Raw genomic sequence first — 25,224 nt, forward strand, 5'->3', positions numbered from 1 at the left:
GGGTGTGGTGGTGCATGCCTTTGATTCTAACTGGTCCACAAATTGAGTTCCAGGACAGCTAGGGTTGTTATACAGAGAAACCCTTGTCTTGAAAAACCAAAACCAAAAACTCATCTTTTATTCTTGGACTGCTAATGGCTGCTGGTTATATCAAAACACTATAACAAATATTTACATAAACGTATTAAAAAATTTTTGCTCTATATAGCAAACCATTTATTGTAATATTAACTTTAGAATTGTTCTAATGTTGAACACGGGTAGAATGCTGTCTAGATTTTCCTCCCCAGATTGGGACATGATCTGGCAAGTCTTCCCAGGGCCAGGATAGTCATGAAGTCAATGACAGAAACTGCTTACAATGAAAAGTAAGGACTCGCCGGGCATGCCTTTAATCCCAGCACTTGGGAGGCAGAGGCAGGCAGATTTCTGAGTTTGAGGCCAGCCTGGTCTACAGAGTGAGTTCCAGGACAGCCAGGGCTACACAGAGAAACCCTGTCTCGAAAAACAAAAAAAAAAAAAAAAAAAAAACCAAAAAAAAAAGAAAAGAAAAAAGAAAAGGAAGGACTCATAACAAGAAAAATGACTGTTACCTGGGATAAATCTGATTAACCTTAAACTAATAATGTAAGGTTCTTTGACCAAGAAGAAAGTTGTCCATTTCTTTTGACAATGTCTCACTTTGTAACCCTGGCTGGTCTGGAATTCCATTCATAGACCAGGATAGCTTGAAATTCACAGAGAGCCAACTACCTGCCTCTGCCTCCCAAGTGCTGGGATTATAGGAATGAATCACCAAGCTTGGCCTTATAAATCTTTTTAATAGAACCAAGTGCATGCAGTGTCTACTGGAGCACTATTGTTCCAATGAACAATTATAACAGTGTTAGTGTCCACTGATCCATAGAACCTAACACACTCAGAACGTACAAATATATAGCAGTTTAAAAGAACAAGGTAGATTCTTCATCTCCTTCACTAGGTTTCCATGAGATACTGTTAAATATGTTTAAACCAACTCACAATCCCTTCAATTCTACCACAAAAACTAGAAATAAAAACTATTCAGAAATATCAGAGTCTGCTTGTTTATACCTCATTTATTTACAGGGAAGATAATATGACTGTTACTGGGAAGGTAAATTGAGGAACTTTGTTTTCACCCTGGATATGTGTGCTTGAGATAAAAGAAATTTATTCATTTGGTACTTTTGTAATGAAATGTTTTAATAATTAGAAAAGCGAAGTTGCCATGGATGTTAAACAAGATACACTATATACAGGTATGAAATTGTCAAGAATATAAAAACAAATTTATTTTGTGTGTGCACACATGTGCATATTACAGTGTGTGTGTGTGTAAATCAAAGGACAAGTTGTGGGATCTGAAAATTAAATTCAGGTCATCAGACTTGGTGGTAAACATTTTGCCCCTGAGCCATCAGTGTTGACCCCTTTAAAAATATACTTTATGGGGACTGGAGAGATGGCCCAGCGGTTAAGAGCACTGACTATGCTGGGCAGTGGTGGTGCACGCCTTTAATCCCAGCACTTGGGAGGCAGAGGCAGGCAGATTTCTGAGTTCGAGGCCAGCCTGGTCTACAGAGTGAGTTCCAGGACAGCCACAGCTACACAGAGAAACCCTGTCTCGAAAAACCAAAAAAAAAAAAGAGCATTGACTACTCTTTCAAAGGTCCTGAGTTCAATTCCCAGCCACCACACGGTGGCTCACAACTATTTGCAATGTGGTCTGACACCTCTTCTGGTGTGTCTGAAGACAACTACAGTATACTCATATACATAAAATAAATAAATCTTTAAAAAATATATACTTTATTTACTGTGTGCATATTATATATTATGTGTTTATGTATGTGGGTGGGCACATGCATGCCACACTGTGCATGTGTAGAAGTCGAAGGACAGTGTCTCTCCTTCCACCATGTGGAATCCAAGGGCAGAACTCAGGTTGTCAGGCTTCATGGCAGATGACTTTACCTACTGAATCATCTTACTGACCCATAAAATATACTTTCAAAATAAAACAGAAGGGAAAATAATATTCAAGAGAATGCATGGATTATAATTGTTCTGTTTGTGCTTATGCTTTTTTTTTTCTCCTTTTTTCTTTCATTAACCTACTGTGGTGCTTTGAATGAAAATGGCCTCCATAGGCTCATAGGGAGTGGTACTATTAGGAGGTGTGGCCTTGTTGGAGTAGGTGTGGCCTTGTTGGAAGAAGTGTTTCCCTGAGGGTTGGCTTTGAGGTTTCAGAAGCTCAAGCCAGGTCCAGTGGCTCACTGTCTTCTTCTGCTGCCTGCCTATCCAGATGTAGAACTCTCAGCTCTTTCTCCAGCATCACATCTGCCTGTGTGCTGCCTTACTTTCCACCATGATGATAATAGACTAAACCTCCAAAACCTGTAAGCCAGCCCCAGTTAAATGTTTTTCTTTATAAAAGTTGCTATAGTCTTAATCCCAGCACTCAGGGGGCAGAGATAGGCAGATCTATGTAAGTTTGAGGCCAACCTTGTTTACAGAGTAAATTCCAGGATAACCAGGGCTATACAATGAAAACCCTGCCTCAAAAAAACAAAAGGCAAAAAAAAAAAAAAAAAAAAAAGTGTTGCTGTGGTCATGGTGTCTTTTCTCTTCACAGCAATAGAAACCTTAAGACACCTACAATAGCTAGAGTAAACACATTTTTAAAATATAATTTGTTATTTTACATTCATTGGTGTTTTGCCTGCATGTATGTCTGTGTGAAGGTATCAGATTTTGGAGTTACAGACAGTTGTGAGCTGCCATGTGGGTGCTGGGAATTGAACCCAAGCCTTCTGGAAGAACATTTAGTACTCTTAACCACTGAGCCATCTTTCCAGCCCGAGTAAACACATTTTTTCATTAGGTGTTCTCTAACTCCAGTCAGGTTCTGTTGATGATTTGGGAGAATATACCCCAGGGTGCTTAACCCAATTTTCCTTCATCCAGATGGGTCTATGCTTCTAATCTTGCCTTTTCTCCGGTCTTTCAACTGGTGAGCATTGTATCTGAGTTACATCCTCAAATCCCAAATGGGTCTTGTGCTAGTGGCAGATCTGGAAGGACATAGTCTCCTTCTCAATAGTTAGGGGGAAAGTTTAAATTCTGACTATTATAGGACTCGTTACACTTCTGGTCACACTTCTGGTTCTAACTTAATTAAAGAATGCCCGTCCTCTGTTCTGCTGCTGCACTGTTTGGGTTTAGCCTTGCTCACCAGACTCCACAATCCTGACAGTTACCCAGTACCACTCACACTCAGCTGAATGTTCTGAGAAGTAAGTTCTTCTGCCTTCTTTTCCAGGGAGGACACCCATAGCTTTCGCTTTTGGCGGCATCGGGAGGCTGCAGCTCTGTTCCGCTCTAAAAACCGCTGCCTCCGCTCGTCTGGATCTTCATCTACTGTGCGCCGTCGCCGTCCCCCAGTGCTAGGGGTGGGCTGAGCTGGAGAGACCTGTTGCCCAGGAAAGAAGAACACTTGTGATGGTCTGTATATGCTTGGGCCAGGGAGTGGCACTTTTAGAAGGTGTGGTCCTGTTGGAGTAGGTGTGTCACTGTGGGTGTGGGCTTTAGTCGCACCCTCATCCTAGCTGCCTGGGAGTCAGTCTTCCACTAGCAGCCTTCAGATGAAGATGTAGAACTCTTAGCTCTGCCTGTATCATGCTTGCCAAGATGCTAACCTGCTCCCACCTTGATGATAATGGACTGAACTTCTGAACCTGTAAGCCAGCCCAATTAAATGTTGTACTTTGTAAGACTTGCCTTGGTCATGGTATCTGTTCACAACAGCCAAACCCTAACTAAGACAATACTTTTTTTTCCTCTTTCTTTCTCTCTCTCTCTCTCTCTCTCGCTCTATCTCACTCTCTCTCTCTCTTTTTCTTTTTTCTTTTTTTCTTTTCTTTTTTTTTTTTTTTGACTTTGAAAAGTTTTGTTATATAGCCCAGGCAGACCCTAAATTTTGGTCTCTTTTCTTCCCTTTCTCTCCCTTTTTTTCCTTCTTTGATACAGTGTCTTTTTATTTTTTAACTTAGATTTATTTTACTAGTGTTTTGCTTGGATGCATATATGTGGACCATGTGTGTGAACAGTGCCCAGAGGTCAGAAGAGGGTGTCAAATCCACTGGAACTTAAGTTAAAGATGGTCATGAACTACCATGTAGGTGCTGGGAACTGAACTAAAGTCCTCTGCAAGAGCATAAGTGGCTCTTGATTGCTGAGCCATCTCTCTAGCCTCTTGAGACAGGATCTTATTCTGTAGCCCAGTCTAACCCATAGTCTAACCCCACTATGGAGCCCAGGCTAGCCTGGAAGTTCCTTTAAAATTTGTATCTCAAACTCCTGAGCATGGGAGTTACAGTTGTGCAATGTATTTATTCTTTACAGTTGTGTATTTATTCTTTAAAACAGTCTTGCTATGTAGCCCTGGCTCGACCTAAACTTGAAGTAATCCTCTTGCTTCAGCCTTCATCTTCCTTCCTTCCTTTCCTTTGTTCCTTCCTTCCTTCTTTCTTTGTTGGTTTTTTGAAACAGGATTTCTCTGTGTAATAGAGCCCTGGATGTTCTGGAACTTACTCTATAGACAAGGCTGGCCTTGAACTCATTGAGATCCACCTGCCTCTGAGTGCTGAGATCAAAAGTGTGCACAACCAGTGGGGTGCATGGCCCCCCACTGTCTTTGTTTTTTTAAGCTCCATTTGAAACCCTTTGCACTAAAGCACTTTGGCTATTTTTCCATTCTATTATTTGGCAGAGAAGGCATGTCAACTTCATGATAGTGGGCCAAGTCAACCAAATGCAGAAAGGTCAACCTTCTTGGGGACAAAATGAATATAAAACAATGCCAAAAGTAAATTATTTTTTAAATTAAAAAATTATATTATCATTATTATATGTGCATATATGTATGCTGTGGTGTGATTAAAGGTCAGAGTACTAGTTTGTAGTCAGTTCTCTCCTTCCACCTTTATGTGATTTGCACGATGGAACTTAGGTTGTCAGGCTTGGTGGTAAGCATCTCCACTAACTAATCCATCTTGCTGGCCCCTAAATTATTTTTTCATTTGAATATCTTTATTAGTATTTTCCCAATGCTAGTACTCAGTTGCAGAAAGATAAGTAGAAGCTACAAAGAAAAAAAGAGAAAGAAACAAAAAACAGAAAAGAAAGATGCTTACCTTTAATACCAGCACTTAGGAGGCAGAGGCAGGCAGATCTATGAGTTTGAGGCCAGCCTGGTCTACATAGTGAGTTTTAGGACGCCAGAGCTACATAGTGAAACCCTTCGTCATCCAGGAGTATCAGTAATTAAGACATAATTTTATTTATTTATTTATTTATTTAGACTAGTATTATCTCTTGAAAAAAAATTAGGGAATTTCTAACTCATATAATAAACTAAAGATCTATCCTGCTTGGATCTTAGTATAAAGAGCCTTTCTTCAGAAAATACAGCTGGGTGTGGCACATGCCTTTAACCTTAGCTGTCAAAAGGCTGAGGCAGGAGGGTCATAAGTTTGAGATCTCTCCCTCAAAATATTCCAAACCAAAAACAAATGAGAAAAGCTATGAAAAAAAGAAAGCAAAGAACTCAGTAGTGACTGACAAGGGCGCTGCATCCTTTCTCCATGAGGAAAACTACCCAGCTCAGGAAGAGGCTGGAGCTTTACTATGTCCAGAACTGCTGGCTTTGGGGAATGAGTGATTCAGAATGGTGGGAAGCCCTAGCTTCTAGGAAGACACACAAATGAAAGCTGTTGGCCAAGGTTTAAGGCAGCATATGGCCGCGAAATGTTTGGACATGTGGTGGTAGCTGATGAAGCAGGTGGTGACATCAGTAAAACAGATACGAGGCAATGAATGCAATTCTAGAAACCAATCTCAGGTCGCTGTCACCTGTCCAGTAGAGACAATTATGAGAACTGGAGCTATTCAGTTCTTAAAGAATTGTATTAAAACAGAGGCCGTGTTAAGAACAGGGTGCAACAAAATGGGACTTCTTCTGGCTTAAAAAAATTTTTTTTTAATTTCAATTTCTCTGTGATGAAAAGGTGGTGGATTGGTAATGAGAATGGTAATAGATGGAACGAGAACCATCTATTTTACTACTATAATAATACATTGTATTAATATATTCTTTTTAAAAATATATTAATAAATAAAAAAGATTTATTTATGTATATGGGTGTTTTGTCTGCATGTACACTGTACACCAGAAGTAGTTATGGGATCCCATGGGACTACAGTTATAGACAGTAGTGAGCTGCCATGCTGGGAATTGAACCCAGGTCCTTTGGAAGAACAGCCAGCACTCTTAACTGCTGAGCCATCTCTCCAGTCCCAGTATCAATATATTCTTTTTATTTTAAAGATTTATTTATTTATTTATTTTATGTATGAGTCCCAGAAGAGAGCATCAGATTACATTATTGATGGTTATGAGCCACCATGTGGTTGCTGTGAATTGAACTCGGACTTCTGAAGTTCAATTCAGATCTGAAGAGCAGATCTGAACTGCTGAGTCATCTCTCTAGCCCCTAATATATTCTTATAATGAGTCTTATACCATAAAATCTAATCAGGTGACTGATAACTTTTTTGCCATCTGACTTAACAGATAAGCAGGAGATACAGAGGCCTCTTCTGCAATAGCTCTGTATAATTCAAGCTGTTTGCATTATAACAATAGTTTGTTTTGCTGTAGTCAATCTATCAAAATAGCTGGTTACCCAGAAAGCTAAATTTATTCTTTTCTCATCTCATGATTCTTGAAAAACAGATGTAACATAAAGAATAGGGGCAACATACCTAGAGTGCTCATCCAAGAGCAAAACTGACCTGTGGCTGGGCAGGGGATGGGGCATCCGGGTGCTGGATGAGGATCTGGTTCTGCTCTGGACGGGCTGTCACCATGGTGCTTGCAGTTCCCACTACCATTCCACAACCTCCATTGATTGAAGAAACTTGGTGAGTCAGCGTGGCTTTTAGTCTCTATGTGGAATTATTTAAGAAGATTATTTAAGGAGGCAAGAGTGAGGTTCTATCAAGGACAGGAAGGATGAACTTATATTGAATTACTAATCTTATACTTAAAATTCTTGCCCTAATTTTTTCTTAACAAAGGAACTAAAAGAAAATGACAGGGAGGGAAAAGTGCCCACCTGGATCCCTAAAATGCCTACTCTTGTTCTCTGGCTCTTGTTATCCTGGGTACAGCTGGGGACTGGGGCTTGTGGAAGCCATAGGTCCCACATGAAAGCTCTCTCCTGGAATCTGGCCAGATGCTAGTTACGCAGCTATTCAACATTTGGCCAGCTCCCCGCCCACTCAGCCCTCCATCTGTTATCCTGGAACTCAAATGGCAAGTGTTCTATTCCAAACAATCTGTGCTGCTTCTTCCTGTGCCATGGCCTGTGCCAGGTTGTAAGGGTGGAGACAAAAATCAGGGTCTTTTTCAACCCTAAAGCAGAATATCTTTAGCTATGTAAACCTCAGAAGGTTCCTTTCCTCAGTTCACTTGAAAAATCTAGACTGATACCACTTCTTTTAGAAGGCCAACATTTAGAAGTACTCCAGACTAGGATGTACTCACCATTTTGGCTTCTGACGGCATAGGGTGGCCAGAGGGCGAAATGGAGCCACTACTGTTAACTGGTGGGCCAGGTATACCAGGAATATTGGGCACCATGGACACAGGTCTGGCCAGCTAAATCAAGAAAAGGACCAAAATCAGGGAACATGGTAGTATTGGTTTTCCCCAAATGAAATGTTTTTGAGATTGGCATGTGTAACCTGCTCACAGGACAGCCTGGGAAATATCTTTCCTAAGGAGTGCCACAAGACTCAGTCTGTAGTCCTTTTCTGTAGGAAAGACTGAGGGTGTATCTTCAGGAAAGAGGTGAGCAGTTCAGGAGAAGCTATGGGCTGAGTGAAGTCAACCAGTCAGCAGGTTGGCAAGATCAACTTCTTGACTAGAAGCCAACTGTCCAGATGAATCTTTGTCTAGTGTTTCATAGTGTTGCCCTGGCAGAGGTTGGTGAAGGGTTTGGGCATACTGCCACACACAACTAATACAGTCCAGGCCCACATATCCCTAAGGGTCCTGTGGTTATGATCATTCAGGTGGAAGGGAAAAATCAGTGTGCTGGTAGGTTTGGCTGCCCCAACTATAAAGCTCACCGAAATAACAGAAGGCATCTGTACTGGAGGCCCTGGCAACATAGGCATGGTCTGTCCATTAGCAAGATGCATAACGAGAGGGAGGGAGCCAGTAGGAGATCTGCAGGAGAAATGAAATGAAATATCACAATATATTTTTTAAAAGATTTATTTTATGTATATGAGTATATCTAAAAACACTGTTTTCAGACACACCAGAAGAGGGCATCGTATCCCATTACAAATGTTTGTGAGCTACTGTGTGGTTGCTGGGAATTGAACTCAGAACCTCTGAGCTCTTAACCGCTAAGCCATCTCTTCAGTCCCCAAATATCACAGCCTTTACCTACTGGTCTCCATCCTACAATCAGAGAATTATTTTTACAGTCTTCTCATTAGGGACAGTATAGAGCAGCACTATAAAACCTGCTATCTTCTTGAACATGGGAAAACAGATGGTGAGAAGTGACAGTCTGTTTTCTAGGGATTAAACAAAAGTGCTTTAGACCTATCAGGCAAGCTCTAGTCTACCTGCCTTAGCCCGCAAAGCCTTGGTGGCTGTCTGGTGCTGGGGATTAACAGGGCCTTAGATGTGCGAGGAAAGTGCTCTACTGAGCTATACATCTAGCCCCACAGTCTAGCAAAACCATTATACTTTTTGAATTAATTGAATTCAATGGCTGTGAGCTAACTCTATTAGGAATTTGGGATGATTAAACATTTCCACAAGCAAATAAAATGTTTTATTTTAGGAAATAATTTCAACAACTCATTTTCTTGGGTATGTAAGAATAAATTCCTGGAGCCAGCTTCAGTATCAATCCTAGAACTCAGGAGGCAGAAGCAGCATGATGAGAATTTGAGGCCAGCCTTGGAGCCTTAGAAAGGCCATGTATCAAAACAATAACAAATCTGAGAACAACAACATCAAAAGTTTCCATTTTTATCAAATAATTTCAAAATGCAAAAACGAATTCAGAAGGGCTAAATAGATGGCTCTCAGAACCATAGACTGCAGAAGGTCAGGTCAGTTTATGGCACCCACATCGGGCAGCTCACAGGTCCAGTTCCTAGGCATCTGTCAATGCCTCTGGTCTCTGAGGGCACCTATGCTTATGTGCACACATCCACAGGAAGTCACACCTATACATAATTCTAAAAGATAATAAAAATAAATCTTAAAAAAAATAAAAGAAAAACTGGGGTTTCATGGTTTCCTCTACTCTCTGTACTTACCCTATTTGTCTGTTGGATGGTGGAGCCTGTGTGATGACGGAGGTTGGGGAAGGAAGAGTTGGATGAAGTGGATCATAACCTAAGTGGAGAGGCAGGGAGCCAGGACGTACAATGGTGGGTGTAGGGGTAGAGATCACAACAGGTTTAGTGGCAACTTCCTAGGGAGAGAAGACAGTAAACCACAGAATGTTTTAAGAACTGTATATAGGGAAATACACAGTGATTTTATTGAAAGAGCATTACAAATAATTGTGACCTAATTCCATCACAAACATGCACCCATACCTCACTCATTCAGCAGGAATGATGATTTAAGAACGTTTCAGAGATGATGACTATACCAATGAGATGACAACTGGAAAATCATTTGAAATCTTTGGAGCTATGCTATACCATATAACACTATAGTAGCATGTGAATTCTACAGATTTTCTACATTTGATGAAATGTCCTATGACCTTCGATTGAGAAAAAGGAAGGTATGCTGTGGTGGGACAATCTAGTGTTTCCAATAGACTTCACTAAACAAGGTTGATAGAAGCTTAAACAGCTATCAGATTGAAATAAAACTCATACTTCTCATTGTTAGCTAGTTAGGATCTCAGGTCGTCTGTGGCCACACAGGCCTTGAAAACATCTCTAGACACTCTCCAGAACTTAACTGTCTATAGAAAGGGGAAGGAGGGAGGGAGACGGCTAATGATTATGGAGAAGATAGCTTTGAGAACTTAACAAGTCAAATTTGAAGTCAAGCAAGACGATGTTCTATCCTCCCCCTCCCTCTCTCCCCTTCTCTTTTTGTGGCACTCAGTGTTGAGCCCACAGTCATACACAGGACAAGTAGGGTATGATGGTTTGAATAGATCTGGTCCCATAGATTCATGTGTTTCAATGCTTGGCCATAGGGAGTGGCACTGTCAGGAGGTAGGGCATCATTGATGTACGTGTGGCCTTGTTGGAGGAAGTGTGTTACTGTGTAGGTGAACTTTGAGGTCTCCTATGCCTAAGCTCTGTCCAGTGTGGAACAAAGCCAACTCCTGGCTGCCTGTGGAAGACAGTCCCCTTCTGCTGCCTGTAGATCAAAATGTAGAACTCCCAATTAAATGTTTTCTTTTATAAGAATTGCTGTGGTCATGGTGACTCTTTACAGCATCAGAACTCTAATTCAGACACAGATCTTCTGTCACTGAGCTTCACCCTCAGCACAGTCAATGAACGTGCATCATATTCCACTTGAGAAATGTGTTGTTGCTGGGGATGGAATCCAGGGCACTGTGAACACTAGGCAAATGCTATCCTGAGCTAATACCACCAGCCTCTCACAACTTATTATTCATGGTTTTGGTTGACTGATACTTGGAATATTTTCAGTCTCTCTTTTAATCTTAGTATGTACATGATATGTGCATGTTTGTGTTCGAGTGTAGTCATGTACACACCAAAGCACACATGTAGAGGTCAGAGGACAACCACTGGGTTTGGTTTTTCCCTTCCACCTTATTTTGAGAAAGGGGCTCTTGTTTTGCCACTGTGAACACCAAGGACATAGCATGCAAGGGTATTTTTCTACCTATCTGTACCTGCTACCTAATGGTAGGAGCACTGTGCCTGGGTAGTATGTTTGCCTGGGTTTTCTAGATTTGAATTTGGGTTCTCATGCTTATATGGCAAAAACTTTTACCCACTAAACTATCTTTACAGCTCCCAGACACTTTCTTTTTAATGAATAAAATTTCAATAAATAAAAAATTCTTACTTATTTCTGTTGGTACAAATACAGACTAATCTTCAATTTAGAGTTGGAAGTGAGATTGATATATGGTGGAATATGTGTAATTTATACGCAGTGCTTAAAAGAAAGCTCACCTACACAGTGACACACTTCTTCCAACAAGGCCACACATACATCAATAAAGCCCGATCTCCTAACTGTGCCACCCCCTATGGCCAAACATTGAAACACATGAATCTATGGGACCAGACCTATTTAAGAATACTTTCAAACCAGGCGTATGTACCCACAATCCCAGTACTCTGAAGACAAGGGCAGAAGGCTCAGTTCAAGTCCAGCCTGGGCTGCATAGATGAGATGCTGTTAAGAAATGAAGGAAAGAAGGAAGGAAGGAAGGAAGGAAGGAAGGAAGGAAGGAAGGAAGGAAAGAAGGAAAGAAGGAAAGAGAGAAAGGAAATGAAGGATGGATGAGGAACAGTCATTCCTTTGAATCCAGTCAATCCTTCTCATACTACTTATGATCAAAATGTACATTTGGAACGAATCCTGGGAGAGAACTTTACCTTCTCCTTCAGTGGCGGGGAACAGGGGCTAGAAGCAGGACTGTCAGGGGGTGATGAGTCTACTTCCACTGGCTCTTCTTCCTTGATTTTGATGTCTGGTGTAGAAGGCAGAGACATGTCAAGGGGCCCAGCAGCACCCTGTTAGGAAAAAAGAGTAAACAGCATTTAGGTTCATGCTGCTAGTGCTTAGATAAGGGCATGTGCTTCACAAAGTTCAGCCCTTGGTCAAAGCACTGAACTGCAAGTGCCAAAGAAATGTGGACTCATGCTTTATATAGACTCTGCTCAAGTCACTGTATCTTCTTGGAGCTTCTATTCTCTAACTACAAAATGAAGATATCAGCTACAAGCAAGTACTTACAATGCCTAAAAACACATAAAATAAATGTCATTTAAATCTATGCAAATATTATAATTTTTTCCCCAGCAAAGTAAAAGGACTCCTGAATCAGGTACCTGTCAATTTCCAACCAGCTTTGCTGGCCACTGCAGAGCTGTGAACATTTCCTCTGTCAACCAGAATGCTCAGTTACCCAGTTATCCAAAGCAACAGAAGACTAAGTAAGGATTAAAGTACTGCAAACAAAACAGAAAAGATCCTTTCTGGGGAATTTGCCATACTAGATGGTGATCACAGTCTGTTTAGGGCAGGAGGCTAAAAACTCCAGGCACAAGATTTGGGGATAACAACAACAACAACAACAAAAAAGGGTGATTATACCATCAACAAAAGAAATTAGAACTTGGTCTTAGAGGCAGTACTGGAGAAACTAGAAGTAAAGAACTTTCCTGGCAGAGGTACAACTACTTGACCTGACTGGAGCTATAAATGGCTTTGCAGGAAATAGTAAACCATCTGAGACAGCAATCCTGATGCCATGCCATGACAAGAGCATTGGCCTGGCAGCTCAGTTTCGTGTCAAAATGGATCCTTTGTTCTTTTCTTCCTATATCCTAGGCTCTTGGTGAAAGTTGAGTTTGTTCCTACCACTTCTTTTGCTCTCCCCATCACCAGATATGGTCTCAACTATGTCCCTAAGACTGTCCTTGAACTCACGATCTTTTTGCCTCCATGTCCCAAGTGCCAGGATGACAAATGTGCACCATCACTTGCTACCTTAACCTCTGAAAGCCTGAGCAGCAAACTAATTCAGGGTACTTGTACTAAAGAGGTAGCAATGGTCCTGCTCCATCTCATAAGGGTGAGAGACACCAAAGGATCTTAATTTCTGTCTCACTTTTTCCCATTGCTAATATGTCAGAGCCAATTTAGCTCTAAATTTTGAGATCTCTGAAGACAATGCATTGATGGGAAGAGAGGCCTCTATGAAACAAACAAGTCTCCTTTAGAATTCCCCAGAGGTCTTGCCTACAAAAGCTGTGGCTCAGGAAAAGTTCAGGTTCATTAAATGCTCCTGGAGACAACAGTCCTCTACATCTGTGCAGTGGTGAGAGGGAAAAACCATCCCTGGACAGATATACAGAAACACCAAAGGATCCCCACTATGGAAAGAAAGGCCTGACTATCTATAAACTGGCTCCAAAGGTGTCAAGTGAGCTAAAAGATAGGAAAGATGAAGCTGTGAAAGGCAGGAAACTCAAAAAATTTTATTCTACATCTTCATCTTATTTACTTAGTGTGTGTACATGTATGTGATCAAATGTGCTCTATGGCGAGCATATGAAGGATGACTTCTGCCGGGCGGTGGTGGCGCACGCCTTCAATCCCAGCACTTGGGAGACAGAGGCAGGAGGATTTCTGAATTCGAGGCCAGCCTGGTCTACAGAGTGAGTTCCAGGACAGCCAGGGCTATACAGAGAAACCCTGTCTCGAAAAACAAAAACAAAAACAAAAACAAACAAAAAAAGGATGACTTCTGAAAGTCAGTTCTCTCCTTTGTCTCTTATTTTGAGATTTTTATTTTATTTATGGATGTTTTGCCTGCATGCATGTATGTATGTGTATCACTTGTGTGCCTGGTGCCAAGGAGTTACCTAAAGGGTGTTAGATCCCCTGGAACTGGAGTTACAGGTGGTTGTAAGCTACCTAGTGGGACTAGGAATCAAATCAAGGGCCTCAGAAAGAGCACCAAATGCTCTTACTTGATAAGCCAACTTTAGCTCCGTTACCCTCTTTCACTGTGTGGGCCTAAGATCAGACTCCGATTATCAGTTTGGTGGCAAATATCTTTATCTGCATCTTACCTTCTGGGAAAGGTATTTTTGTTGAATTTGCTTACAGAGTTTGATATCCCAGGCATGGTGGTGCATAAATATAACCCCAGCACTTGGAAGGCTGACATATAAAAGAACTTGAGGACAGCTTAGGCTGCATACAGAGTTCTAGGCCAGCCTGGGCTACATAGCAAGAACCTCTCTCTCAAAACAATAACAAAAAGAAGTTGATGGCCAGGGAGATGACTTGGTGTATAAAAGGAACAAACTTGATGACCTGAGCTCAGTCCCCAGAACCCATAGATAGAAGTGAAGTTCAAGTTACTTCAAGTTTAAGACTAGCCTGAGTTGTTATTCAATGAATTCCAGGTCTGTCAGGACTATATAGGAAGACTTATTTCATGAACCAACACCAGACCCAAGCAAACAAAATCCTGAAAATAGAAACACAAACATATGCTACTGAGTTTTCCTGATTTCAAAAGTGAGTTAGGGCTAGGAGAATGGCTCAGGAGTAAAAGGCTTTCTGTACAAGCCCAAGGAACTGATTTTGATTCACCCAAAGGCTAATCATGTCTGCAGGAGTGTGCAACTGCAGCACAACTCTAGTGGGCAGAGACAGGAAGATCCCGGAGACTTACTGGCCAACTACTCTAGCTCAAAATGCAAACACCAGGTTCAGTTTTAGACCTTATCTCAAAAAAATAAGATGAAGTTGCTAGAGAAATGGCTTAGCAGTTAAGAACACTTGCTGCTCTTGCAAAGGACCTGAGTTTCATTCCCAACACTCACATCAGGCAGCTAACAATTACCTGTAACTCTAGCTCCAGGGGAGAATCTGATGCTGTCTTCTGTGGGTATCTACACACATACACACACTCATAATCATACACACTCGAAAATTCAAAACAAAACATGGATAAACGCTTGAGAAAGATATCCCAAATCAACCTCTAGTCTCTCTATGAACTCTGTATGTACTCACATGGATGAATGCAACCATTCATACATCATACATGCGGGGAGACATATGAGCATACATATGAGCATGAAAAAGAAGCTCATAGATAACTATGAACTTTGAAGAAAACCTCAGTGATACTTTATCCTACACGTTTACAATTTAAATTGAATGGTAACATCAATTATAAATATGCTAATTTACCTGCTCTTGTGGAAACTTTCCACATGTGCTGAATCCTCATTCAACATCTGTGAGGTACACATGTTAATAAATACATTCTGCTATACAGACAATTGGAATCTTTTCTGAAGTATGATGTAATTACAGACCTGCTTTTAAGCATTTATTATTATTTTTAATTACCTTTACATGTGTGACTTTGTGTGGGCATGTACACATGTCTGTGAGTGTCTGTGAAGGGTAGAGGGACTAGATCTCTGAGAGCTGGAGTTATAGGTAAGCTGTCCAACATGGGTTCTGGGAACTGAAGCTGGCTTTCTTTGGAGGAGTCATCTCTCTAGCCTCCAAGTTCTGATTTTAACTAGTGGGTAATAACCTTGAATTCTACCTCTAGAGTAAAGTTATCTTTTCTCTTCCCTGCATACTTTGGAGAGGGTCTTGCTGTGTAGTCCAGACTGGCCTCTTGCTTGCTTCTGCCTTATAAGTGCTAAGGAGTACACTACCACACCCAATTTGATCTTTCCATATTTCTTTTTCCTATAATCACATTATTCCACTGGGCTCACTTTCTTTTGATTTTGCTTTTTCAAAACTAACATCTAGTCTTCCAAATGAAGAAATTCTCTGGGAATCTAACACATACGAAAGTTAAAACTAGTGTCACAGTATCTTAGGATGAGAAAGAACCCCAACACTTCAGTCCTTACTACAGTACCTTTACTAAGTGTGCTCATGTATCTGAACAATGTAGTATCTTCTTTTTTGTTTGTTTGTTTGTTTTGTTTTTTCGAGACAGGGTTTCTCTGTGTAGCCCTGCCTGTCCTGGAACTCACTCTGTAGACCAGGCTGGCCTCCAACTCAGAAATCCGCCTGCCTCTGCCTCCCAAGTGCTGGGATTAAAGGCGTGTGCCACCACTGCCTGGCTAGTGTGGTATCTTCTACACAGTTATTTGCTTCAGTCTTTGGGCCACAGAGAATAAAATTAATGTTTTCATCTTTTTCTTTTTTTCTTCACATGTGTACGTGTCTGAGTATGTATATATGTACCAAGTGGGTACAGGAACCTGAGGAAGTTAGAAGAGGCTCTGGATCCCATGGAAGTGGAGTTACAGATGGTTGAGAGCTCTGAGAAATGAACCTGGGTTCTCTGAGAGTGCAGCAAGTGCTCTTAACCACTGAGCCATCTCCCCAGCTCTCTAAACTTAACCCATTTGTTTTAAGACAGTCTCATGTAGCCCAGGCTAGCCCTGAATTTGGTATATAGCTAAGGGTGACCTTAGAAGTTCTGATCCTCTTGCCTCTACTCCTGCATGCTGGGATTGCAGGCATGTATTACCATGCCCAGTTTGCAGGGACTTGTGTGTGCTAAGTGAGCACTTTACCAACTAAGGTAGCTCTAAATACACTGTCCCCCCAAAAAAACAAAAACAAAAAAATAAAAAAACAGGGTTGATATATCTATAAAGGATTTCACTGTATAGCCTTGGCTGTCCTGGAACTTACTCTGTAGACTAGGCTGGCCTTAAAAATCAAAGAAATCAGCCTGTCTCTGCCTCCTGAGTGCTGGGATTAAAGGCCTGCATTCAAGCCAGACTGCTTGAAACAGAGTCTCACCACATAGCTTAGAATTTGCTATGTAGCCAAACTTAAGATATTCCTACCTCAGCTTGCTAAATTCTGGGATTACAATTGTGTACAACCATGCCTGGCATGTAATCCCTCTGTTATATAAAAACCCTTGACATATTTCAAGAGTACACTTTTCCCTGTCTCAAAAAACCAAAAAAAAAAAAAAAAAAGAGTGCACTTTTATTCATATTAAATCTTTATTCTAGGCAAAAACTTTCTCAATTTTTTGAAATGTTCCTAAAGTGATATCTTTCATCATCCGGGTTGATCTCCTTTGTAAGGTAATAAGAATAACCTTATTTTATTTTGAGACTGAGTCACAAACATGTGGTGATCATCCTGCCTCAGCCTTTTAAGTGTGGCAAATACAGATGTGTGCTATCATACTCAACTAAAATCAATTTTCTTTAATGCTCTAGGTCAATGATTCTCAACCTGTGGGTCCAGACCCCTTTGGGGAGGTTGGAATAACCCTTTCACAGGAGTAGCATTTCAGATATCCTGCACATCAGGTATACTATGATTCATAATGGTAGCAAAATTGAAGTTATAAAGTAGCAACAAAAATAATTTTATGGTTGAGGGTCCCCACAACAGGAGGAACTGTATTAAAGGGTCACATCAATAAGAAGGTTGGGAACCACTGCCCTAGGTATCATCAAGCAGCACTAGGAAGCTACCTGACTGCAAAACTACACACATTGAAACAAAAAGAGAGGAAATTCAACACATCTGTCGGCTGGATAACTGAATAAAAATAACCCAAAGGAGTCTAGAATCCCAGCACTTAGGGAGCATTGGCAGGAAGATGTCTATGATTTTGAGGCCAGACGTGGCTACATAGCAGTGAGATGCTTTCTCAAGAAAGTAATAAATAAATAAATAATAAGTAAGTAAATAAAAAAATTTGTCCAAGAAATCAGTTTATAAATAGTGGGATTTATTTCTTTGCTTTTTTATTGGGAGTGGTGTTTGGCTCAGGGCTTTCATTTGTTAGCACCCTACCACTGAGCTGTATCTCTAGCACCCCAAAAAGATATCTGGAAAAAAATTTTAGCTAATAAAATCTAAGCACTACATACTTTAGTTTGGTTGTTTGAATCAGTGTCTCACTCTGTAGCTCAACTCACCTGAATTTACTATTTAGCTCAGTCTGACCTCGAATCTACTGTAATCCTCTGTCTCAATGTCCCAGTTCATAGTCTTCACATTTTTTATTATTATCTACATGTACAACATGTGTATACTAGTGCCAGAGGAGGACAGAAGTGTGTGTCAGAGCTCCTGGAGTGGTTGTAAGCTGCTAGCATGGGTACTGGGAACTGAAGTTGGGTCTTCTCTAAGAGCAACAAGCACTTTTAACCACTGAGTCATCTCTTTAGCCCCCCCCCCCAACTCATATTCTTTTAATAACTTCAACATATTTATAAGGGAAACAAATAGATTATTACTAAGGGAACTGCCAGAAAAGTACTGATAATCTGAGTTGAAGACCCCCAGTACCCATATAAAAGCAGAGCGTCTCTGTTTCCAGTGGTCTGGTGAGATCAAAGATTCTTAGGTCCCTGGAGCTCATTAGCCAGCAAGCCTAACTGAATGAATGAGCTCTCATTTTGGTGGGGGACTCTGCCTCAAAATATAAGGTGGACAGAGACAAGAAAGACATTCAGTGTAGATCTTTGGTCTCCATACACATGAGTACACTGACACAGACACATACATATACCATTATGTACCATACCCACAGAGAAATTAATTAAAATGTATTAACTAATGACTCACTGGAAGGTAGAAGCATTTGCATTCTGGTGAAGACACACCTTTGCTGGCACATCAGCTAGACCTCTACCTAACGGCAGATGAGATGTGGCACATGCTTGTCATCCTAGGCCTCAGTAGGATGAAGCAAGGGGATCACCATGGGCTTGAGGGCAGCCTGGGATACACAGAGACACAAGGCTATTCCAGTTAAATGGTGAGACCTGTCTCACTCTTGTCCCTAAAAGACCTGGAGTAGTGACTAGGATTACTGACATTGTCGGAACTCTTCCAAGGCACAATGAGAACACCTGAAGTCTCTTCAGTCACACTTGCCTTTTTCTCATCGTCATCGGAAGCTTTCTTAAATTCATGTTCAAAGGAACTAGCTAGTTCATTGAAGAGCCCCACTTCCTCACAATTCTTCAGGAATCTTGTTGGAGTAGGCGTTTGATCTGCAGACACAAAAAGAGAAGGAAAATATATTTAGTTTTAATATAAGATTAAAACTTGAGAGTGCACAGGGATTGTATTTTTATTCTATTTGGAGATAGTGAATTTATGTTAGGGCAAAGGGCTTTTTTTGAGTCTTAATGGATGGATTGTGGTTCTCAGCTACCACAGGGTGTCTGTGTTGTACTGTCTCAAGGCCAGCAGGGGGAAGACAGGACAATGTTTTGTGTGACTAGCAAGATATCCACTATCTCTCAGTGCTGGATTTACATCTTTCCCCCAATGAAAACAACCCAATAAAACAAACCATTCCTGAAAGTAGGATTTATGAAACCTCTACATTTGAAAATTGAAGTTAAGCAATGTTTTCATTGTAATCATACACCATGCTAGGTCTACAGTGAGTAGACAGAAACAGATGGGTGTTACAATCTGACAGAGCACAGAGGATCTGATTGCTGAGTTTGCTCACTAAAGTTATCTAGTAAGGAATAGTGGCTGTGTGTCACTGAGTTAAAGGTTTGTTCCTTTCTGAAGCCATTCTAGAGAGAACTAGAGATGAGGGAACAAGACAGTAGTATCATGAGGAAACTACAAACAATAGCACTTATTTCACAGAGACATGGTCCCAGAGCAAAATCCGGAAATCAGGCTATTTGGTTTAGATTTGCTGGTCAAAATATTCCCACAGGGGCTGTGCAATTTTTTTTCTCAACACACTGCCTCTGCCTTTTCTTTGTTTGGAGAAAAGCCTAGGTTAGTTATCCTGGAATTTACAATCTTCTTGCCACGCCCTCTCAAGTGCTGGGATTACAGCAATGTGCTACAAAGACCCACTTCTTTGTTCTTAAGGAGGTGAGAGCTCTTCATCTTCATAAACTATGGGAACTTTTGAAGTGACTTGAACTTCAGATCATAGTTTCTCTCTCTCCCTGCTGTTTTTCTAAAGATGAACCTTGTTCCTTGGGCCTAATTCTATTTTGATGGTTTCTTTGATGTGTTTATCATCTCAAGGATTTATCTATCCCAAACAACTCTACTGACTGACAGACACAGACTACTGTTTCAATTATATTTAAAGGAAAGACCTAGGGGTTGAAACTGTTCCTTTTAGCATGATTAACTGGAAATAGTCCAGTGGGATTTTCCATGGAAACATTTTTAAAAAAAAAAAAAAAAAACAAAAAAACTTAAACAAAACCTCTTCTGAATTAGACTGTTTAGAAAAGTTACCACTATCTCCTAAAATAGTTTTAAAAGGTTTTCTGGACACTTTGGTTGGCTAGATAAAGCCACATTCCACCTTAGAGTGAGGAGAGGTGGCATCACCCTCAGTAAGGGGAACACATAAATCCAAGTCGAAGAAAAGGGGCACTGAAGGAGTATTGAGATCAGGAGAAGAATCTGGGACTTCTGGCTTGAGTCATATACACTTCTCCTACACCCTGCTGCCCATGTGCATTTCTTGGTTTAATTTTAAAATTTCCCCTATATTAACCTGATTTCTCATTTTCAAGGTGGCCTCTAACTTTCAACTGCTTCTGATTCCTAAACAAACAATCTGAAAATATACAAACAAGACTAATTGGTTCTGATGATTCCTAAGTGTTTACTGAAAATTCTGCATGCTTTTGTGTTCTATCCATAAACTTAGATGCATATGTGGAGGAGACACAAGGGTATAGGCCAAATATAAGACATGAGTCTTTCTATAGACAATTAAGAGAATGCTTCTTAGTTAAGGAGGTAACGCCATATATGTAGATAGCACCACAATGTGCAAAAATCAGTGCTATTTGAGGTGCAGAATAAAATGATTATAAACATAAAATAAATACACATTAATTACTCGGGCTGTCAGGGAAGCCCTCAAGCAGGACTTGACCTAGGCCTTGGAAAATAGTTCTGAACTATAGAGAGGAGGGAAATAGTGCTGGTGGAAGCAGAGAGAAAGGCCATCACACATGGATTAGGAGAAAACACTATGTTTAGATGAAAAGCTTGGCATTTTATCATATAACTATCATTAAAAATTGGGTAAGTACTATGGGGCTAGATTATGGAAAGTCTGAAAGGCTAGGTTAACCTTAAAGAGAAAGCATAGTGAGAGATTATGACCATTAGAAAAGAATGTAAAAGACTAGCTTTTAAAAGCACACAAGATGGTATAGAATGAGATCATTAAGGAGGCCAGCGGAAGCAACACTGGAGGAAGACAAGCACAGTGGGAATGGCGGAAGGAAGAAGAGGAACGAACGCTATGGTTTGTATGCTGTTCAAATATCCATGAGTTAAATGCTGGGTCCCAAGTCCTTGGTGGTATGGAACCTGTAACAGTTGGAACCCAATGAGAAGTTTTAAGTCATTATTGGTATTTCCTTGAAGGGAACTGAAGGCCTTTCACATACTCCCCACTGTAATGTGCTGCTTCACTGAAGATTCCAAAGTAACTGACCACTTGCTATGTAGCTGCAGATGATCTTGAACTCTCCAGCTGTTCTTGCCTCTACTTCCCAAGTGCTAAGATTATAGGTAGGCACCACCACACCCTGTCCATGTGTTTTCTATTTACTAGTTGAGTTTTCTTAAGTATTAGTAACAGATGCTGGTTGAGCATGGAAGGACTAGAACAGAGAGAACTGGGAGAAAAAAATAAAACAACAAGACTGAGAATACTGGTACCAGTGAATAACAGAGAGGAGGAGATGTGTTCAGTCACTGAAATGAAGATCTGAATTACAGCCAACTAAAGATATTCAGTAGGGGTTGGAATACATATGGCATACCTATACTGTGTCTTAATAGGTGACAGACTAGCCTATACAGGAGTAGGTATTGGTTTCAGCACTCCAAAACTGAATGAAGTGTAAAGAACATTTTCTCTGTCAAACACAGTGGCTCACACGTCTAATCCCAGCTTCCAGGAAGTAAATGAAAGACAATCTCAATTCAAGGTGAGCTTGGGCTACAGTGAGATCCAGTCTTAAAAAGAAGTAGATTGCTGGATGACTCAGTAGTTAGAGTACATAATGCCCTTCAAGATCACAGCAGGATGTTCACTGGTTCCCTGCAGCCACAGCAGGTGGCATATAATCAACTGTAATTCCTGCTTCAGGATTCTCACTCCCTCTCTGGCCTCCATAGGCATCCACACTCCCGTGCTCTCTCTTCTCTCATAATATAAAATAGCAGCGTATGATGGTACAAGTCTTTAGTTCCAGCACTTAGAAGGCAGAGGCAGGTGGATTTCTGTGAGTTTCAGGGTGGCGTGGTCTACATATTGAATTCCAGGCCAGTCAGAGCTATACAGTGAGACCCTGTCTTTAAAAATAAAAATCACTGATATTGTCTCTGTCCATATTCTTTTCCAGGGATTACAAATCACAAATCTGTAAGCTCCTAGAAAAGGTAGCTAGCCCACACAGTAGATCCGTAGATATTCAATACTGAATTAATAAGGAGTAGGAGATGTAAAAGGACAAGTCTTTTTCATCATATGTATTAACAAGGAGAGGAGGTTCTGTCTCCTTTTCCATGTCTAAGGTAACATGTTTGCAAGTAGTAACTATTAAAATTATAAATTAACTAGTTTATTAATTTATGTAATAACCATCAAGTAAGTACTCTACTGATGAAATATTAAGCCAATCTGCTTGGCATATGTTAAATTAGAAGCTCTTATTGCATCAAAAGAAAAAGCCCACCATGTGCAAAGGCACATCTCTCTAGCTGCAAACTGCACGAGAGAACTCCTACTGCCACAAGTGCTGCCAGTGCTCCCTTGAGTGCAGTGCAGACAATATCTGCAACTGGTAAGAGCTTCCAGGTCACACAAACTGGTTTATGAGAGTCCCAGTGACTAAATGTCTTATTTGTGTTTTGGAAATGCATCCACAGCAGTGTCTAGGTTCACAAGGGAAGTTGATTTCTGAACTGATAACTTGCCTGCTAGAGGAAAGCTGACACCCAGTGGAAGAGAAGCCATAAGGCTAAAGCAGCTTTTTTTTTTTTTTTTTTTTGCCATCTTTTGTTCACTTTCTCCACTGTGGATAAGGAGAAATGTCAATGGTGTCTTTTGTCTGTAGCTCTTCCAGAATCTTAATAAACAGGAGAGGAGAGAATAGACTGGAAGACAAAATCTCAAAACACCATCCTCGAAAGCCACAGAACACCAGCAAGCGTACTATTAAAAATTGAATGGAGGTGCAGTAGGACCGAGGGAGCTGTTAGTGCTATTTCTTGATTAAATACAGATCACAAAGAGGTCTTGCCGGGAGAAGGGTAGTGCAGCTCCCAGGACACCTGGGCCCTGGAATTAATCTTAACTGTTTGGTGATAGCAAAGCATGTGACTCTGGGGCAACAAATACCTGCAATGATGACTGAGTCCGTTCGGGCTGGGCCAAATTTCAGTGTCATCTCATGCTTATGTTTATGAACTGCCAGGTGGTCCTCATTTGTAAATCTCTGAAATGAAACAGAAATGGAGATGTGAAAAAAGGCAGGGGGTGCTTCTCCATTCAAGGGCTCTTTAAAATGGCCGACCAAACAGAAACATGTTACATTGACACTGGTCCCTGGAAAGAAGGACTGGAAAAGAAAAGAGGAAAAACCATGGAAACGATAGAAGAGATGAAAAATAATGGCACCGAAGGGAAGAGAGGAGGGAAGATCACATCACCAACTGCTTTGTATCATCAGGTACAACCAGGAGGACAGCCTGTTGCTGAGTGGGGTCTAGGCATGGAAAAGCATTAAGGTAAATTTGTAGTTAACAAGGGTGAAACAGTTTCTAATAACAATAAAGAGAGAAGGGAAAGGCTGGGCACTCAGTGGTCACCACAAAATCAGGAAATTTCAGAACGAAGCTCTCTGTGGTGGGGCTGAATTGGAGTATTTTATGAGGGGACTAACAGGGAGATAAATTATGCAGGATTAGGAGAACCATTTAACTTCCTGGCCCCCACAGTGCAGCAGCAGGCGCCTTTGTGGCTATTTGGCTCACAGTTTTAATGAGCCAGGATGGAACTGTAGATGACAGAGGCCCAATGGCCAGCAATAATAGCATACACCAGTCCTACTAGCCAAATGCTGTCTCCCTTCATCAGGCAGTCTGCCTGGGCTCCTGCAGTCGTAAAGGGGCCAGTACAATGCTGTTGGCTGTATAATGACAAAATAAAAGTACAAGCAAAAAAAGAAAAAAAATAAGGGTAGAGAGGAGCCTGTGGGCAGTATGAGAGGAGGAGATATCATACAGAATTCTGCACAGAGGTTTGAGTGAAAGAAAAATGACGAGGTGAGGCAAAGTCTAGCCCAGTTTGTGACTAAGGCAGGCTCTGGGACAATACTTGATGCTGTTACTCTTTAAATGGAGGAAGAGAAAGGAACAGATGAACCAGTAATTCAAAGTCCCTTTGAGACCAATGACCCTGTTCTTTCATAGAACATCCCTGCCACAGATACGGCTTTGATGCTGAAGGTTTCCAGTCCCTTAACAGAAAGTCTTTGAAACATGGTTCTAGATGTTTTGTTTGTAAAAATAGTGACTACTTAGTCTCTTGTTTTTACTTTCTTCATTAGATGCATAACTAACACCAAACACCATGCCTGTAGTCCTTTTTCCAAGGGCCTTTACAAAACAAATATACAGAAGTTGGTCCCCATCCTAGCTCCCATTTGGTCAGGTAACAGCATCAAACTAGTCTTGTCTCTTAGATTTTACCCAATTTTTAAAACTTTTTATTTTATGTGTATGGGTGTTTATTTGTGTCTCGGGAAATAATAAAAAAGTGGCACCATCCCACGCTATACCCAGCTACTCTCTGGCCTGGCAGGCTGGCCAGCCATGCACTGGCAGGCAATGGCTGGCCTGTTCTCATCTCAAGGACACTCTCTGACTTAGAGCTCCAAAATTTCTCCACCTAGCTCTCGAAGTTCCCACTGGTGGGTCGCTACCACGCCAGCCTCATGCTTCAAAACTCCCACAGCCTTTGTGGTGCACTTCTGGTAAACCCATGCTTTGCTGCTGTACCTTTCTCTCTGGAACCTGGTCGAACCACCCCGTGAAGGAAAACAGCACACAAACTTAGTTCAGAATCAATGGTAACTCAATTGCAGGGCGCAACAACTAGGTTCCTAATCTTGTAAGCTATATTAAATCTAAATCCTCCTGTGGTGAATCCTGCCGGATTCACCATCTAATCCAGGAGAAACCAGTAGCTACATTCTGTCCTCTCGCTCTCCCCATCCAAAAGCCCCTCCAATCCTGGTGGTCTAGTGGTTAGGATTTAATGCTCTCACTGCTGCAGCCCAACCAACCAACCAACCAACCAACCA

General features: G+C 41.1%; 1 protein-coding gene across 5 annotated transcripts in view; it reads right to left on the bottom strand.

The window, feature by feature from the left end:
• The window catches only part of Atf7 (activating transcription factor 7), a 96,567-nt gene that overhangs the window by 9,538 nt on the left and 61,805 nt on the right, over window positions 1-25,224 (bottom strand). For 4 of the 5 annotated variants that reach the window (XM_034516218.2, XM_034516219.2, XM_076912163.1 and 1 more), the window contains exons 3-10: window positions 23,259-23,355; window positions 18,773-18,891; window positions 11,731-11,868; window positions 9,436-9,593; window positions 8,221-8,320; window positions 7,634-7,747; window positions 6,880-7,032; window positions 3,299-3,496 (exon numbers count right to left, since the gene is read on the bottom strand). In XM_034516218.2, the coding sequence (XP_034372109.1) occupies window positions 3,299-3,496; window positions 6,880-7,032; window positions 7,634-7,747; window positions 8,221-8,320; window positions 9,436-9,593; window positions 11,731-11,868; window positions 18,773-18,891; window positions 23,259-23,355 (1,077 nt within the window). The remainder of the gene's footprint in view (window positions 1-3,298; window positions 3,497-6,879; window positions 7,033-7,633; window positions 7,748-8,220; window positions 8,321-9,435; window positions 9,594-11,730; window positions 11,869-18,772; window positions 18,892-23,258; window positions 23,356-25,224) is intronic. The other variant, XM_034516220.2, reaches the window with a different exon arrangement.

Source organism: Arvicanthis niloticus, chromosome 13 (assembly GCF_011762505.2).
Source record: "Arvicanthis niloticus isolate mArvNil1 chromosome 13, mArvNil1.pat.X, whole genome shotgun sequence".
Taxonomy (NCBI): domain Eukaryota; kingdom Metazoa; phylum Chordata; class Mammalia; order Rodentia; family Muridae; genus Arvicanthis; species Arvicanthis niloticus.